Here is a 15,503-nt window from a genome sequence, read left to right as displayed (position 1 = left end):
AAGTTGAAAATAATACATTTTGAAATATTTATTCTGTTCAATCAAAATGTAACACTCCATATTAAGTTATGACTGCTGCTGATTAGCATACAATCTAAAAAAAAAAAAAAACAACAACCAAAAAAAAACCCCACAATACAGCAAATTAACTACAGCAGGATGCTCTGTAATACAATGCATTGATTGATTACTAATTACCAAAAACCTGAGCTCTGTAACTTTATATCAGGGGTGTCAAACATAAGGCCCAGGGTTCAGAATCACTCTGTTTTTTCTACTTGAATGCCTCCCCCGTTCTCAATCATACTACAACAAACTAATAGATAAACCAATTTCTTTAATTTACCACAGCAGTATTTCTTTAGAATGTAGAAAACTGAGATTTACTGTCAAAACTGTGCTTTTTTTCTTATATTAACATTCGCTGTGGCGGCTGATTACATAAAGATCTTTTAAAAAAAATGTATGTATCGAATTTGATCCACTTGACCTTACAGGGTTAAGAGCATATTTTTGTTATCGTTTTCATTGTGTGGTTTTATTTAATTTGTTTTTATCATAATACAAGCACTTATTGTTCAATATAATAATAATAATAAAAATAATAACTTTTATTTATAGGCATCTTTCAAGACACTCAAGGACACTTACAAGTAATTAAATAGCAAAATCACAGTATGCATAAAATTGGAAAACACCATAGAATTAAAAGTCAATGCATCAACAGAACAGGCAATCTTTAAAAGATGTGTTTTCTTAAAAAGATGTGTTTTAATACTGGCTTTAAAGATAAGGAAAAAAAATATAATCCTGATCGACGTATGGTCTGTTTTAAATCAGTTGAAAAGCCTGATTATCTATAATAATAATAATAATAATAATGATGATAACAAAACTGTGAGAGCACCAAAATTTAATAAAGAACCTTTTTACAGTCATACCAACAGCACTGTGTTGTACCTATAACTATGCTGCATTTTCCTGTAATTTCTGACTATCTGATGAACATTACATTAATACATTATATGAACATGCTGAAATTTAGGGATGTGTCCAGTGGTAGATATTACCTGATAAGATAAAAATAGCTGATTTAATAGATTTTTCCTACTTCAAAATATTAATATGAGAAAGCTCTGACATTACAGTTTCATCACGTTCAAACAAGAAATAAAATGTTATCATGGAGTCTGATTAAGTAGGATTTAATACTTCACAGACCATCAAGACTGTCACTGATGAAAGGATAAGGCTCATTCCACATTTTTCTTCAAGAAAAAAAAAAAAAAAGGCAAACCAAGAATTAGTTTATGAATATATAATCCAAGTCTTATCATTTCAATTCTAGTTAACCGCTCAGTCATATCCCCAGTTTACTGCTTGATTAATGAATTAGTAAATACCATCTTAATGTTGTGTATTAAGCTGAAATACACCAGTGTTCTTAAAATCCGGTTACAGATTAGAGTGCCAGTTTTTCAAAGACCTCAACCTAAGGACATCTTTGTTCGAGTGACCCATCAGCAGAATAACCAATAAACAGAAAGCCCACTAGTGGCTAGCAACCACCAAGCTGTGTACCACAACAACAGCTCCAAAAGCTCTGCTCACCTACCATCGCTGTGAGAGCCATTATAATTGTGTTGTGTTCGTACCTTCCCAACATTGCATTTCCCCATTATCGCCACCCTCTACAGGTGGACAACCTCATTGGTACAAAGCAGATGAATAGAGATTAGATACAAGGGGAGCAGCACTCATTTTTCACAGGTATCAGACTCCACTGGGAATGCTAAATGAGAACGAGGAACACAGACCAGGAAAAGAAAAACAAGCTTCTTTTGTTTTACCTCTGTACTCTACAGAGGTAAATTGCCCCTAATTCCACTTGGTGAGTCAACTCAAGAGAAATAATTACCTTTATTATCAATTTGATTTTGGCAAACACAATCTGGAGACACAATATAATCTGACAGCACTAAAAGCCGCAGCTTTTAAAAAACAACTCTCTAAATATCACAAAGGATTTATTGCCAAACTGTTTTTGTTTTGTTTATCTGATACGGAACGTGCATAGAACATAAAATAATATGTCTGGGATAAGCTGATATCACCTAATAACAACGTCTCGATGCTTGTTCAATCATGCATCTGGACGCAGCGTTTTCAATGGGAGAAACGTTTGACAATTTGCATATTAATGATCAAGGAACTGACCTCACAGCCCATTGTTTATTCAATGGGCTGGTTTCAGTTTACTGTGCAAATGTACTCTTTATACGGTTGGGAAAACCTGCAGTGAGCTGAGACTAAAGAAGTCACTTGGATGAGTGACGAAACGTTTCTCCCATTGAAAACGCCGCGTCAAGATGAACAGAATCAACCTTTTAGGGAACTAATAACAACCCGCCAACAATTTAGTCAGACTCATAACATTAATGGCTCAGTTGCACTAGAGTTTAAATAGGGCAGCAACCACCTTGTAGCTATGAAAATCTGACAGTTGCTCAGCGATTGCATTGATATTCTTGAGAGATGTTGCAGCGACTAAGTTGCAAGGTGACTTCACAGATCACCCTGTGGGAGGAAATCTGTCTCTAAATAATCACAGTCCAACTCAAACTGCAATCAATCTCAGAAAGATTGGCAATGGTTTGCACCTAATTGCCAACTAATTTATCAACACAGACAATACATTGTCATCAATATGAGTCAGTGTGCAAAGTCTTTTCAATAGGGGACTGGCCAGCGCCATTGTCATTTTGCAGTTAAATCACAATCCTGCTGCAACTATGTCACTATTTTAATTCCTGTTTCAAATAAACGAGGTTCTGAATGGACTCTGGATGCAAGTAGTTAACAGGAATTCTGCGCATTTACATGGCAACAGATTTGTCAGTTATCGCAGACCTGCTTCCCATCTTTAAAGTAACCTTTTCAAAGCCAGTGAGACTGTAAGTTCGTTGCACATGGTTGCAATGATGTGCTGTGATCTCCAACCTCTGTTTCTCCTGCTGGGACTGTAGCAAATAAAGACAAGCTGAAGAAAAGTGAAACAAAAAGAAAAAACATATCAAATCCAAGCTCAAAACCAAAAAGGGCACAATCACTTAAACACGTACAAATGTGAAACATCCATTCTCATGAAGGTAATCTACCTGAAATCCGTTCATCATCACTAATTACAACCCTGATTATGCCACAGAAGGAAGAGGAAATCCATTAGTAGGTTATACAACTACCTTCCTCCTCTGCCATAAAAGGTATATCCCATCACGTCACTGCAGAAAAATGTGGTGCACACCAAGCAGCAGGTGCCCTAGCCCCTGCCTGCGAGCCCACACCCTCCATCTGCTCTGACAAATCTGCTTAATAAATGGCATCCAGTTCTAGGGGCAATACTGAATCAGCACAAATCACACCAGTGTTTGTCAAGCACTTGCCTTGAGTTTCCTATGACTAATGAGCCATTCAGGTGTAGTTGGTGTGTGCGGACTGGCTGATTGTAAATGAAGCTATTTAGCATCTGATAACACACATACACACACAGAGTGCTGATTTAGAGGCCTCTTAGCTTTCAAATGAGCAGAGGAGCAATCAATTAACCGCTTTTGCAACTATCACATTTCAGCTATCACTGACGGTAGTCACGAGAGAAGTTTGGCCTACTAACACACTGCTGAGCCAGTGCTGTGAAATAAAGCATGAATGCTTTTCTGGTACTGACCAAACATTTTAGCAGAAATCTTTTACAAAGAGTCAAATATGAATTCATTTTATTTTGTATAGCATCAAATCACAACAACAGCTGTCTTATATTGTAAGGTAAAGCCCCCACGATAATGCACAGAGAACCCCAACAATCAGATGACCCCCTGTGAGCAGGCACTGGGTGACAGTGGGAAGGAAAAACTCCCTTTTAACAGGAAGAAACCTCGGAGAACCAGGCTGAGGGAGGGCAGCCATCTGCTAGAACAAGCTGAAGGTGAGAAGTGGAGGACACACAGATATTAATAATAACTGATGAGGAAATGCAGTCATGTAGATGTGAACCTTTAGAATGACCAGGATTTCGATACTGATTACTCCTAAAATTTAGGCCAATCTTCATGTGATTTAAAATTATAGGCAAACACATTTTACCAAAGAAATAAGAAAGAGTTTACACATTAACACAAACTGACAACAAATAGTGGAAACCAGATTTCTTGCTACTCTCCGTCTCTTTCTGAGGGGGCACCAGCAAAGATCACACCAAGAGGACACCATGCAATCCAGAAAGAGGTTAGAAAAAGAACCAGACTAACAGCAAAACACCAACAGATACGTCGACAACTTCCAACAATAAGAAACACCTGCCATGTCACAAGTTTAGCAAAGGCCAAGTGGATGCTCTACAACACTTCTGGGACAATGACGCAAACGCTGAACCTTTAGCAAAATGCATAATCCTTATATTAGGAAGGTATTAGGCTTTTCTACCTGAGGGTGAACTGCAGTTATTTAGAGAACAATGTAAGCTAAACCGTTTCAATAAAGTTACAGAAATATGTCAGAGCCCTTTTCCATGCCCTGAAGCTTAGCAGAGGTTTGGTGACGCAACAAGAGAATGAACCAAATCCAATCAACAACAGAACGGTGGGGAAAAAAATAAAAGATTTTCAAATGGTCAATCCACAGTGCTGACTTCAAACTAACCCAGATATTGCGTCATGTCCTCAGGAAGGCCATTCAATTAAAACCTCCCACAAATACTGATGACCTAAAACGGCTATAGCTGGAAGGAGCTTCCGAAACTCCTCTTCATCATTGTCCAACTCTTTTTAGGACCTATGAGAAATGTCTTAAAGATTCTACACATGATAAATTTAGTCTTTTCCTTTTTCCACCCAGGACCAAGCGATTATTTATAATGCTCAAAACACACATGGAAGGCACAATTTTTAGTGTTTTATTAAGTTTAAGAGTATACTTTTTTTTTTTATTGCAAGTAAAAACTGCCAGTAGATCATCTTCTTCAGATAAACAGCAATCAGAAATAACATGTAAAGTATTACAACATATTTAACAAGCAATTGCTAATGGCTCTCCGAGTGTGGCTATGACAGTGTGTGGATATAATTAATGTCTAAAATACATGTTCAACGCTGCAAATACCACAAAGATATGTTTTGGGGAACACATCAATAAAGCCCCCTCCATCCCCATGGCTACTGCTAACGCTGCTATTTCTGTAAATGTGTAAACAAAATGTCAGTGAAAGAAGGCAGGGCCACACATTGATTTTTCTGGCCTGAAAAAAAGAAGTGCGTCATTGACAAGGAGACATCATTTTAAAGTTACCAGCCATGGGCAAGCAATCCAGATAGTTAATTGTGTATATGAGGTGGGTGTGGGTGGGGTGTGTGTCTGAGAGTGTGTGAGAGAAGGGTGTTTGGATTAAATTGTTTTGACAGGCAGGCCTTTACCACCCAGACAGCTGGCCTCTAACAAAGTGCTGCAGTGGTTTATCACCTCCCATACAGAATCACCTACAAACACCTGACAGTGCTACCTAACACCCAAAGAGGCTTTATCAAGAGCCAAGAGAAAATCCCAGTGGATCGTAGCACAGGAACTACTGTGGAATAACTCCAACATCCTGAGCAATAAATTGCACATTTCCTTTCATGATATCACATATCAGTTTTGATGCCCGGCATCTAGCTTGGTCTGCTTCTACCGGCAGATGATGGAGCCTTCAAAGCCGCTGCTGGATTCACCTGCCGTCATAAAGCACTTATCAGGCCGAATATATTGAAATCTGCAGGTTCTGATGAGGTCCAGTAAACTCAAGGAGTTTAAATTGGGCTGGAAGAGGTCGAAATGGAAGAAATTTGATTTTTGTCCTGTTTTAATAATTAACACCAGCTGAATAAATTGACTCCACGTTTCTGCTGTGGATGTAAATGCTGTAAAATTACAGCAGAGAGTAAGCACTTGAACAGCACAGTCACTATTTACTCCCAAGAGCTGTGGCACGGTGCCAACGTGTCACACAGTATCACTGTCAAATGCATATATACAGAGTGTACTACACACACACACACACACACACACACACACACACACACACACACACACACACACACACACACACACACACACACCCAAGTACCACCCTTGTGTGCGAAAGGCTGCTTCACAACAGGAAGCAGAGCAGGAAAAGGTCTGCATCAGTAACCGTGGTCTAAAGTGGCACGAATGTCGCTCTACATTACAGAGCTAGCTCGCTTTTTAGAGCTGAGACAATGAACTGATTACCTGTTTAAAGGGAGCTCACACACTTTACCTTCTTTATTATGGTACACTTTGCAGGCTTCTATTTAATTTAAGATATCTTCCCAGAGTTCCGGGGAGCTATTGTCCTCCATTTATCATCTCTCTGCAATATGAAAATCAACTGGAGCAGATCAGTGTAGATTTTAGATGTTTAAGCAGTTACAACAGCACATCTGACATCTTAACACACTTTTGTTTAGTCTAACATTTTAGAAGCAGTGTCCCTGTTGTGTGTTTTGGATGTAATTATGTCTACAGAGCGAAGAATCTTCATTTGTCCTTGGGCTCCACACGTGAGTGTCCCAGCAAACTTCACGGACATAAAGCTCTGTGTGACTCCAGGAACACCTACATAGGAGGGCCGTCCTTACTGTTAATGCTTATATAACATCATTAATCGCATGAAAACACCAAAGATTCACTTACTCTATGCTAGGGATGTCAAACATAAAGTCCTGGGGCCAGAATCAGTCCGCTAAAGATTCCAATCTGGCCCACTGGACAGCTTTGGAAAATATAAAGGAGGGCATAAATTTTTAGACTTTTAACTGTAGTTTCCTATGTTTTACAGCTTTTTCTACTGAGAATGACCTCCTCCATTCATGCTACACCAAAGTGAATAAGTAATAGACAAATAATTAAATGACAGCAACGTCCTGTTTTTCCACTGTCAACAATAGAAACATATGACTTTTACAATGGGCTGTCAGTGGGAGGAAGAGGACAATCTGTCAATGAACACAACACAAATTCTCTGTTTTATAATTGCAGGACAGTCTACACATTAAGCCAACACAACTTTTCTGTAATTTTACAGATTTGGTTCTTACCATAGCATTTTTTTAATCATGTAGGAAAAACTGAGATGTACTGCTGAAAGTTCTTCCTTTTCTTATGTTAAAATATCTCGGGGATTAAATGTGTTGCTAAACTTCTTCACACTGACAGACAGAGGAGTTTCACAGGTCTGGCCCACTTAAGATCAAAGTGGGCTGTACCTGGCCCAAAATGTAAAATGAGTTTGGCATCTCTGCTCTGTAAAGGTATTGAGTTCTGTGACAAATTCACAGGCAATTTCCCCCATGATCTCTCATTTTACAGAGCAAGACCAAGTTAGAATCACGAGTTTTCTTATCCTAAATTATAGTGCACAAGAGTCAACATATTTCCTGTTTGATACAATTAAATTAGGGCACGTGAACAAGTTGTGACACGTCACGCCACACGGGGGGAGACTGCACAGCCTACTGTCCTGCTTCCAAAGGGCACTTGAGCTGCATGCTCCCCAACTGCCAGTCAGTGGTCAACAGCCAGACCCGCACTGTGCAAGTCACTTCAGTTTGCAACTTTCAGTTCCACTTAAGAGTGAAAATGAATGGGCTGCTGAGCTGCGACCGTGGAGTGTAAGTCTAACACGCCCGGTGAGTGCAACAAGAGCGGCATGTGCAGCATAAGCTGTGACAGAAAGGTAAGCTATCTGAGGAGCCCCGGTTGTCCAGACTTTACCGGACGGTTTACGGTTTAGAAACATGGGAGGGACCCCGTGTGTGCACATGCGACCACCGGCCAGAAGCCGCTGAGTGCGGGTAGCTACATAAATAAATCCAGTGATAATACCTGCGCCACACACACCGCAGTGCCCCCCTATTATTATTACTGGCTGCTTAAATCTGGGCACCAAGTTCAGTCAAGGGCTGTCAACTTCCCTCCTGCACGGACAGGCTAGGAGACGCGGAGAGGAGGAGCGATTTAGATTTATTTAAAAAAAATAATTTCTCTTCTGTATTGAGGGATGGCACAAACCGGAGCACAGCGACGCACTTTAAACGAAACACACAAGAGGTTCGTGTGACTCACCAGCAACACCAACGTTAACATTTTCGCCTCTCTCATCCGACTCCCGTAGCGATTCCAAGAGGCCATGATGCCGTTGCCACGTCTGGATACGCAGGCGCATTCGCTTTTCCACGGATTCTTGAGCAGGGCGCAAGGGTTATTGGGAAATGTAGTCCTGAGCGGGGGAGGCAGCAAAAGTCATGGGGGAGCTATTGCACCTGCTACCCCCCCCCCCCCCCCCCCCCCAACACACACACAGGTTAGCACCGAGTGTAAGAACTGTAGTCTACGTGGTTTTGTTTTTATCGGATTAATGCAGACATATTGAAGGACAATTAATTACACGAGGGGCTAATTAGTAAATTGGCTTGTGATTGAAAGGATCTTAATTAGCTCTTTATCAATTGGACTTCCACTCCTGATGAAAAATTGGCTTGATGAAATGTGCTCCACAACATCTGATTTAAGCAACGTTTGGCCCAAGGTGAATAGAATAAAATATAATAGAACAGAATAGATGTGGAGAATTGTAGAAAATTGCGTACAGTTATAACACACTGTATAACGATAAAAAGGGGCCAATCAAACACCCCGTTTAATCCATATACGTCAGTGAAGAGTAGAATAGAATAGAATAGAATAGAGCCGTGATGCTCTATAAACAAATGTTTCTTTCGGATGTGCCCATCAAGTCTTTTTTGACACTAAAGAAAACACATCTACAGGATAGAATGACAGTGTTCTTAGAATGGACTTTGACTTGCTCTGATGTTATCTTTATTGTCATCTTGAAATTCAATAGTAAACAAATTGAGAAGTTTTGTTTGTTTGTTTTTATTTGCATGTATTGGTTGTTGCCATTGTAATTGGCCTAGGACATAGCTAAGAATTTCCTGTAAATTTTAGGCTTGCGGAATGTAAATAGACTAGAGTAGTAACAAAACAGAAAAGTGTATAACCATAACTTGTGTTCCCTGTTTAAGCTTCGCTGTTTACTTGCAAAGCAGGGAAACACTCACATTCCCAGTGGACCTTTATTGCCCGGTTACCCCGATGGCAGGTAGGCTGCTGTTGCATCCCAGACAACAACACGCAGGGAAAACCTTTCCCAGAAAATCCCTTTGGTCTTTTCTTAACTCAGTGCGGCTGTTTCTGCACTGGACATAGGCAGTGTTGCGACACTCTTCTTGCTCTCCGGGGTGTCCGTGCATATTTTCCTCCCGATTGCGCTTGCAAATCGGCCTCTTACTCCCCTCCCCACCCTCCTCACCACCCCCATTCCTCCACTCCTCCCCGCTCTCCCCCAACCCGGTGGTATCGTCCGACGGTAAAGAAGAGAGAGCGCAGTTGTCGGCTGCAGGTCTCTCGGAGAGGAACGCGCAGCGGCTGAGGAAACAAGACTAGAACCCGTCTCTATTCTGGCTCCACAGCTTAAAAACTGCGACTGTGATTCTCTCCTTATCTCTACCTGGCATTCTCATCAACTTAGGGAATACAAACATCTTACAAGGTAAAAGAAAAATCACTTTTCCCTTCTTTTCCACTGCAAAATACCTGGGAGGACTAATACAAAGCACTTTTTGGGTGTGTTGTGCACCAGTTTCCAGCTTGTATCCCGCTTCAGATTTACGAAATGGATTGCAGTTCGACTTTGACTGAGGTGTTTGATTTTTATTTATTTTTTTCATATTAAAGGCAAATCAGCACAATAGCCTGCTGCAGCTTAGCTGACCTGCACAGATAAAATAAATAAGGGACCCTCCATCACTAATGGATTGGCTACTCGAAAGCTTTATTCAGCCATGCTGTGGGGTCCGTTTCTCTCTGGACCATTTTTCTATCAGAGCGGGGTTTGAGCGGTGGGGCTGTGTTTTTTATCCTAAATGTCAGACACTTTGCGGATATCCTCTTTTCCCCACTTTAACTGCTTGAGGCGAAGTGATTTGTCCGTTGATATAGCGTGTTATTCAGAGCTGCTCCTTTATGTCTCGCCAGTTTTACTTTCCACTCACGTTTCATCCCAGGATCAGAGGCGCATTTGTGGGCTGCAGGAGCTGGCTGTGCCTGCCACATTAGCACTGCCTCAAACTTACTTTGTGCTCCACGCTGTTCGGTAGTCCCGCTATACTGGCAAGAGGTGAACTTAAAAAAGCAGCCTTGTTGGGAAACTTGTTCCCGTTGTTAGGAGATATGCTTGGGAAGGAAAGTGCATTTTTTGGGAGATTGTGCGCCTAGTCGGCATTTCTCTTTTTAAATATTTGTGTGCGCGGTAACCCAATTTGGCGGTTCAGAAGTGTGGTGTAAAATCGACCACCTTGTCTTTTCTTCTCGACTGTGCAAGTGAATTTTATTGTCTGACTTAAAGACGGCCAATAATGACCTCATTGCTCATCACTTCCGATAACAGATTAACAGCTTTTACGCACGGGTTGAGCAGCCTTGCGCACAACGTTTCGGGTGTTTTGTTCTTTCCCAGTCCCAGGAAACGTTAGTGAGGCTAATTCTGCACGAGAACACTCAGAAAATATTCATGAGCTTGTCACTTGGATGAATAGCTTCTCAATTTCTCCCCGATAAAGACACTTCAGATTTGTAATAGTTTAAATTGTAAAGCTGTCCAGGAAAAAGCTCCTGAGGCTGTGGATTTCGAACAAAGAGATACCCTATTATAAAAGAAATAGGTCGATTTCATTTTGGGTAAATTTGAGTTGATTATCCTGAAATGATTTGTCAAGAGCTCCAAAGCGGACCGTGTTGTAGCAGAGCAACAGAGGGCAGTGTTGAGCAGCACTGTACAGCTGTGGCGACACCTTGCCAGGTAACGTCTGCTGTATCTTGTGCTGGATCTGCTGTGACTAGAGTTACAGACAGTCTGCACGCACACAAGTTTGGTCAAATGAGCATGCAAAGAGACTTTTTTCATGAAGTATTGCTTGATTGTTTTAATCAGTCGATCAAATGTCAAAAGCTTACGCACAAACTTTTATCTGGAGGCAGTTCACTGAGAACAGTTTTCAGAGAAATTTAGCGGCTGGAATTTTTAAGGCTTAAAATATCAAATCTTATATTCCCCCCCCCGACCAAATTAATCAAACAGCTTATTCAACTGAAAGCTATTTTCCTGCAACAGCGACTATCATCACTGGGCTCTTGGAAGCTTTTGTGGTGCTGCACTCTATTCATCTGTAGATTTTTTATGTTTTTATTGAGCCCCAGTTGTTCAGTTTCTTCAGCATTGTAAATTAATGTATTATTCATTAACACTCAAATAGCTCTCAAATGCACCATGGCTGGTGTGAGTTTTGGCAAAGGTGATGATATAATCCTTTTTTAATGCAGCTTGTTTTTTTTTCTCCATACAACAGACAAGAAAAAAACATATTTAATATCCTCAATTAGCTACAATTAGTAATCCACTAAAGACAGCTTCATAGTGGTAATTTCCCACTTCCCTTTCTGTGAACAACAGCGAGCAACCCCATCACAATCCAGTTATAATTGATCACTTAAGCTGCCGTAACAAAAGAATTTCCCAGATATGGGATGAAGAAATTTGCCACATCATCTTATTTCATCTCATCTGATCACCAACCCCCCCCCACCCCACATTGGCATAACTATTGCTTTTATTTTGTTCATTCATCAATATGTGTGAAACTACCATATCTCCCTCATCTTTTGATTGATATTCATCCATTTGACAGGTTTTGTTAGGCCCAGATGCTTGTCATATGGATCATTAACGCTTTTGTTATTTGAAGAGCTGTTTTTAGTATCCTGGGTCACTCCATTCAAATGGAAAGTAGGTTTTCATCTTTGATGAATTTATGAGGGCTCTTGACAGGTCCTGGTGGGGCAGAATCAGACCTGCCAAGCAGAAAGAGATCCAAAAAAAAATCCCAAACTGGATAACCCCCCTGCAACCTATCCCCCTCCAGCTATCCTCTTAGAACTACTCTACGTTCACTTTCCCCTTCTTTCTCATTTTCCATGTAGCTACAGCGTGTGGAAGTGTTTTGTTTTCCCAATGTTATCCAGGGGTCATGTATCTCCATGGCATCTAATGGCGACATAAATAATTCATTTCCATTACCAAATATGATAGGTGTGGAATAGACGAGCCGGCGGCCTTTTCATCAGATTTTTAATGATGCATATTTAGACGGGGCCAAGTGAGATATTTCTGTTGTCGGGCATCATTTGAGATGCGGTGAACAGATATGAAAGTTTAATGTCCGGAGAACTTGATCTGTCCTCTCCTCCATCTGACGAGGATGAAACGCTCAATATGGTCTGACCATCGCAGGTGCGCGAGTGTTGCCGTGAGCACGTCTCGTCTAAAGCGATAACAGACGGATACAGATAAGAAGTGTGATTGTGTCGGGTTTGATGCCACTTTCCTCGCGCAGTTACCCTTCATATAGCTCCAGTTGTATAAAGATGAAAAAAAGCTTGAGGGATAAAAATAACAATAACTCTCGCTGTTGACAGACTGTTTTGTCATTTCAAGGTGTAGGTTTTCACCATCCAAGAAACCAAGGTAGAGAGTGGAAACTGACAGCTTTCACAGAGCGATATCTCTGCTGTTAGTCTGTCATTCAGCTGTTTGACTTTTCATGCACGCCAAACAGGCTGTCCAGGACATCTGCTGCCACCCGTGTGAACCACACCTCACTTTATTTATGCACTCTATCATGTTATGTCTTTTTTGAACCCTGACTTGAGAGTTCCAACAAAAAAAACACCCCCCAAAACCAAAAACCCATCTCTGCACTTTCAGGAAAGATGCCTTTATGGCTACAAAGTAATGAGTGGCTTGCAGGGGTGCACAATTCTGCCTGTTGGTCCTTATTTTGCACCCCTTTGTGTGTGTATGTGCGTGTCCTTGCTATGTGGAAGTAAAGAAAAGAGATTTTTTACAGTTTTAAAGTGGCCTTCTGGAGCAGGATTCACATGGTAATCAGGTCAGGGTGCACTGAGGAAAAACAAAGCTGTCCAAAAGCAGAGAGAGGGTGCAAAAGACGTGCTGTTTTCTTTCTTTCTTTCTTTCTTTTTTTTGTTAAGATATTTCAAGGAGTGTGAAGAGACACATGGAGAGATGCTGCCTTAAAGTGGCTCTGTATATTCAGAACACTGCAGCCACATTGGAGTGTCTGTTGCTCTCTGTTATGTTAATATAATGCCAGATTTGAAATAACAGCGTCAGACACTATGATTTGAGGTGGCAGCCCTCGCCTCAATACTCGCCGTGGTCTTTATACTGAGAATACAAAGCTCTGCTGCCTAGTCACCTGAATGTGATTATGTTGTCCCACAGTGCTGACATAAATGTAGCCATTTTCCATTCACACACACAGAGACACACACCGAGGCTCGATTGAGGTCCCGAGCCTCATTTTATTCGAAATGAAATCATTCCTCAGCTATGTGACAACTTAAAGAAACATTCAAATTTTGGCTCAGGCTTGTTTCTTGCTTTTATTTTCTTTTTTGGAGGTTGATGTGAGTGTTTTGTGGCCAATTTTACTGTCAGAAACAAACTGCAGCTTGACAGATGCACTTTGCCTCACCGCTGCAGCAGCACCCTGATGAGAATCTGCCTCTGATTTTTTTTTTTTTTAGCTCAGTCTTTTGTTAATGACAGACTCGGTTTGAGGAGGAACGTGTACTTGCAATAAGCAGACAGTTTGAGCCGTCAGCAGAGGGAGGCCGAGCGGTCTGAGCTGGTGGGTGGAAATGAATAATTCCACAGTGTCTGTCTGGGTCCCCTCAGCCTCCCCAGATCTCATTGTTTCTGAATGCAGAGTGTACTTGGCGTGGCCTTCACTCACGCTGTCTGGCTGTTTGTAACCTGGCCTTTCTCTGCTTTGACAGACAACCTCGTTGTCTGTGAAATCCGGTACGGCAGCAACGTCTCTGCCCCCTGTCTGCAACCCTGCTAATTAAAGCTTGATGCGACCCAACAGTCTCAATTTGTCTGCGGAACGTTATCATCATTGTTTCCTCCTCTGCTATTTACAAACAAGGAGAATAGAGATAAAAATGGAAAGCCTGACAAGCAGGAGGCGAAACTTGATTTTTTTGAAGCTTTAAATGATTATTGGAGTTTAAAATTAGCGTGCAACAGATTATTCTTTTCTTATTTTCCATATGTGAGAATTTGCTGCTTATCTTGTTGGCTGAAACATTTAAACTTTGGTCTTGGGGAGCTAGTGATGAACAGCCTCCACATTTTCTAAGAATTTCCAGATTAAAGGATTAATTGGTTAATAAAATGAGGCAATTAACAAACTGCTTCTTAATAATAAAAAAACAATTAATAGCAGGTGTGGTTTGAATAAAGGCGACTCTCAAACTTGCACTCGCACTCTGTTCCTCATTTGGAGGGCAGCTTTTAAACTGGATGTGCATTCTTCCCAACATGAGACTATTCCGGGATTTCTGTCTTTTTCCACACGTTCTCATTGTTACCCCTCTTGGCCATTAGACGAGGTGTGCTAGAACGCGCGTCGTGAGCGAGCGTGCGCTCATACGCGCATGTGTGCATGTCTGAGCAATTTGATTTTTCTCTTTGTGTGCATGCGAAGCGGACGTGAAGGCATGTGCCTTTTCTCTCCCATCCCTCCTCCGTTCAGCCTCGGCAAGGTCTGAGCAAAGCCGGAATAAAAGGGGAGCGAGAGGAGGAGAAAGTACTCCCACAGTTGATTTGACTATTGTGAGGGGGAGGAACACTATTTCCATTGATGCTCTGGATGCACGGCTCAAACCCCCAGAAGCTTTAGGAAGGGCGCTCATTCAAGGCTTGGTGTGACCCAGAGGACTGATTTGGAAGATGGGTGTTGAGCCCATTGTGGGGACGGTGGGAACATTGTTCCCATTCCATCGCTTTAATACTACTGTGAACCACTGGCTCTGTGAGATGGATGGGCTCTCAGGTTGTCTGTTTTTGCTCTAAAGACACTGGAGAGGTCTTTTATAGTGGAAGTTTCTTGAATCTTCCAAGTCAAAGAGATTGTTTCTGCACTTTCTTATGAAAGAACCTATTGCAGTTTCTAGATAGAATAGATTAGATTTTTGTGTTTGTTTTGGGTTTTTTTCTGTAAAAAAATAAAAGAAGAAGAAAATGTTGTAATTTGGAAAAGTAATTTAAGGATCTGCTCTCTTTGCTCTCAGAGGAATCATAGTTGAGTGACAAATCATTAACAGATTTGGCCATTGTTCAAAAGTAAAATCACATATATTTACGTTTGATTTTGTCATAGCTGCAAAGAAGAAAGAACAGGATGCTGTACCTCTGCAAAAACTCTAATACAGAAGAGATCAGTGTGTTGGCCCCAAGCCTTCAC

The 15,503-nt window shown here is 41.1% G+C and overlaps 2 protein-coding genes across 3 annotated transcripts in view; one reads left to right on the top strand and one right to left on the bottom strand.

Annotated features, from left to right (window-relative positions):
• pdia5 (protein disulfide isomerase family A, member 5) overlaps nucleotides 1-8,271 on the bottom strand; it is a 71,796-nt gene extending 63,525 nt beyond the window's left edge. The window contains exon 1 of the mRNA XM_063499054.1: nucleotides 8,179-8,271. Coding sequence (XP_063355124.1) covers nucleotides 8,179-8,244 — 66 coding nt within the window. The 5' untranslated portion in view covers nucleotides 8,245-8,271. The remainder of the gene's footprint in view (nucleotides 1-8,178) is intronic.
• A 1,246-nt stretch (nucleotides 8,272-9,517) lies between these two features.
• Nucleotides 9,518-15,503, top strand: part of sema5ba (sema domain, seven thrombospondin repeats (type 1 and type 1-like), transmembrane domain (TM) and short cytoplasmic domain, (semaphorin) 5Ba) — a 179,853-nt gene continuing 173,867 nt past the window's right edge. For both annotated transcript variants that reach the window (XM_063499239.1, XM_063499238.1), the window contains exon 1: nucleotides 9,518-9,667. The gene's annotated coding sequence lies outside the window, so the exon portion shown is untranslated. The remainder of the gene's footprint in view (nucleotides 9,668-15,503) is intronic.

The sequence above is a fragment of the Pelmatolapia mariae genome, linkage group LG16_19 (genome assembly GCF_036321145.2).
Source record: "Pelmatolapia mariae isolate MD_Pm_ZW linkage group LG16_19, Pm_UMD_F_2, whole genome shotgun sequence".
In the NCBI taxonomy this organism is placed as follows: domain Eukaryota; kingdom Metazoa; phylum Chordata; class Actinopteri; order Cichliformes; family Cichlidae; genus Pelmatolapia; species Pelmatolapia mariae.
Note: the sequence above shows the minus strand (reverse complement) of the source record. Positions and strands in the feature narration are given on the sequence as shown.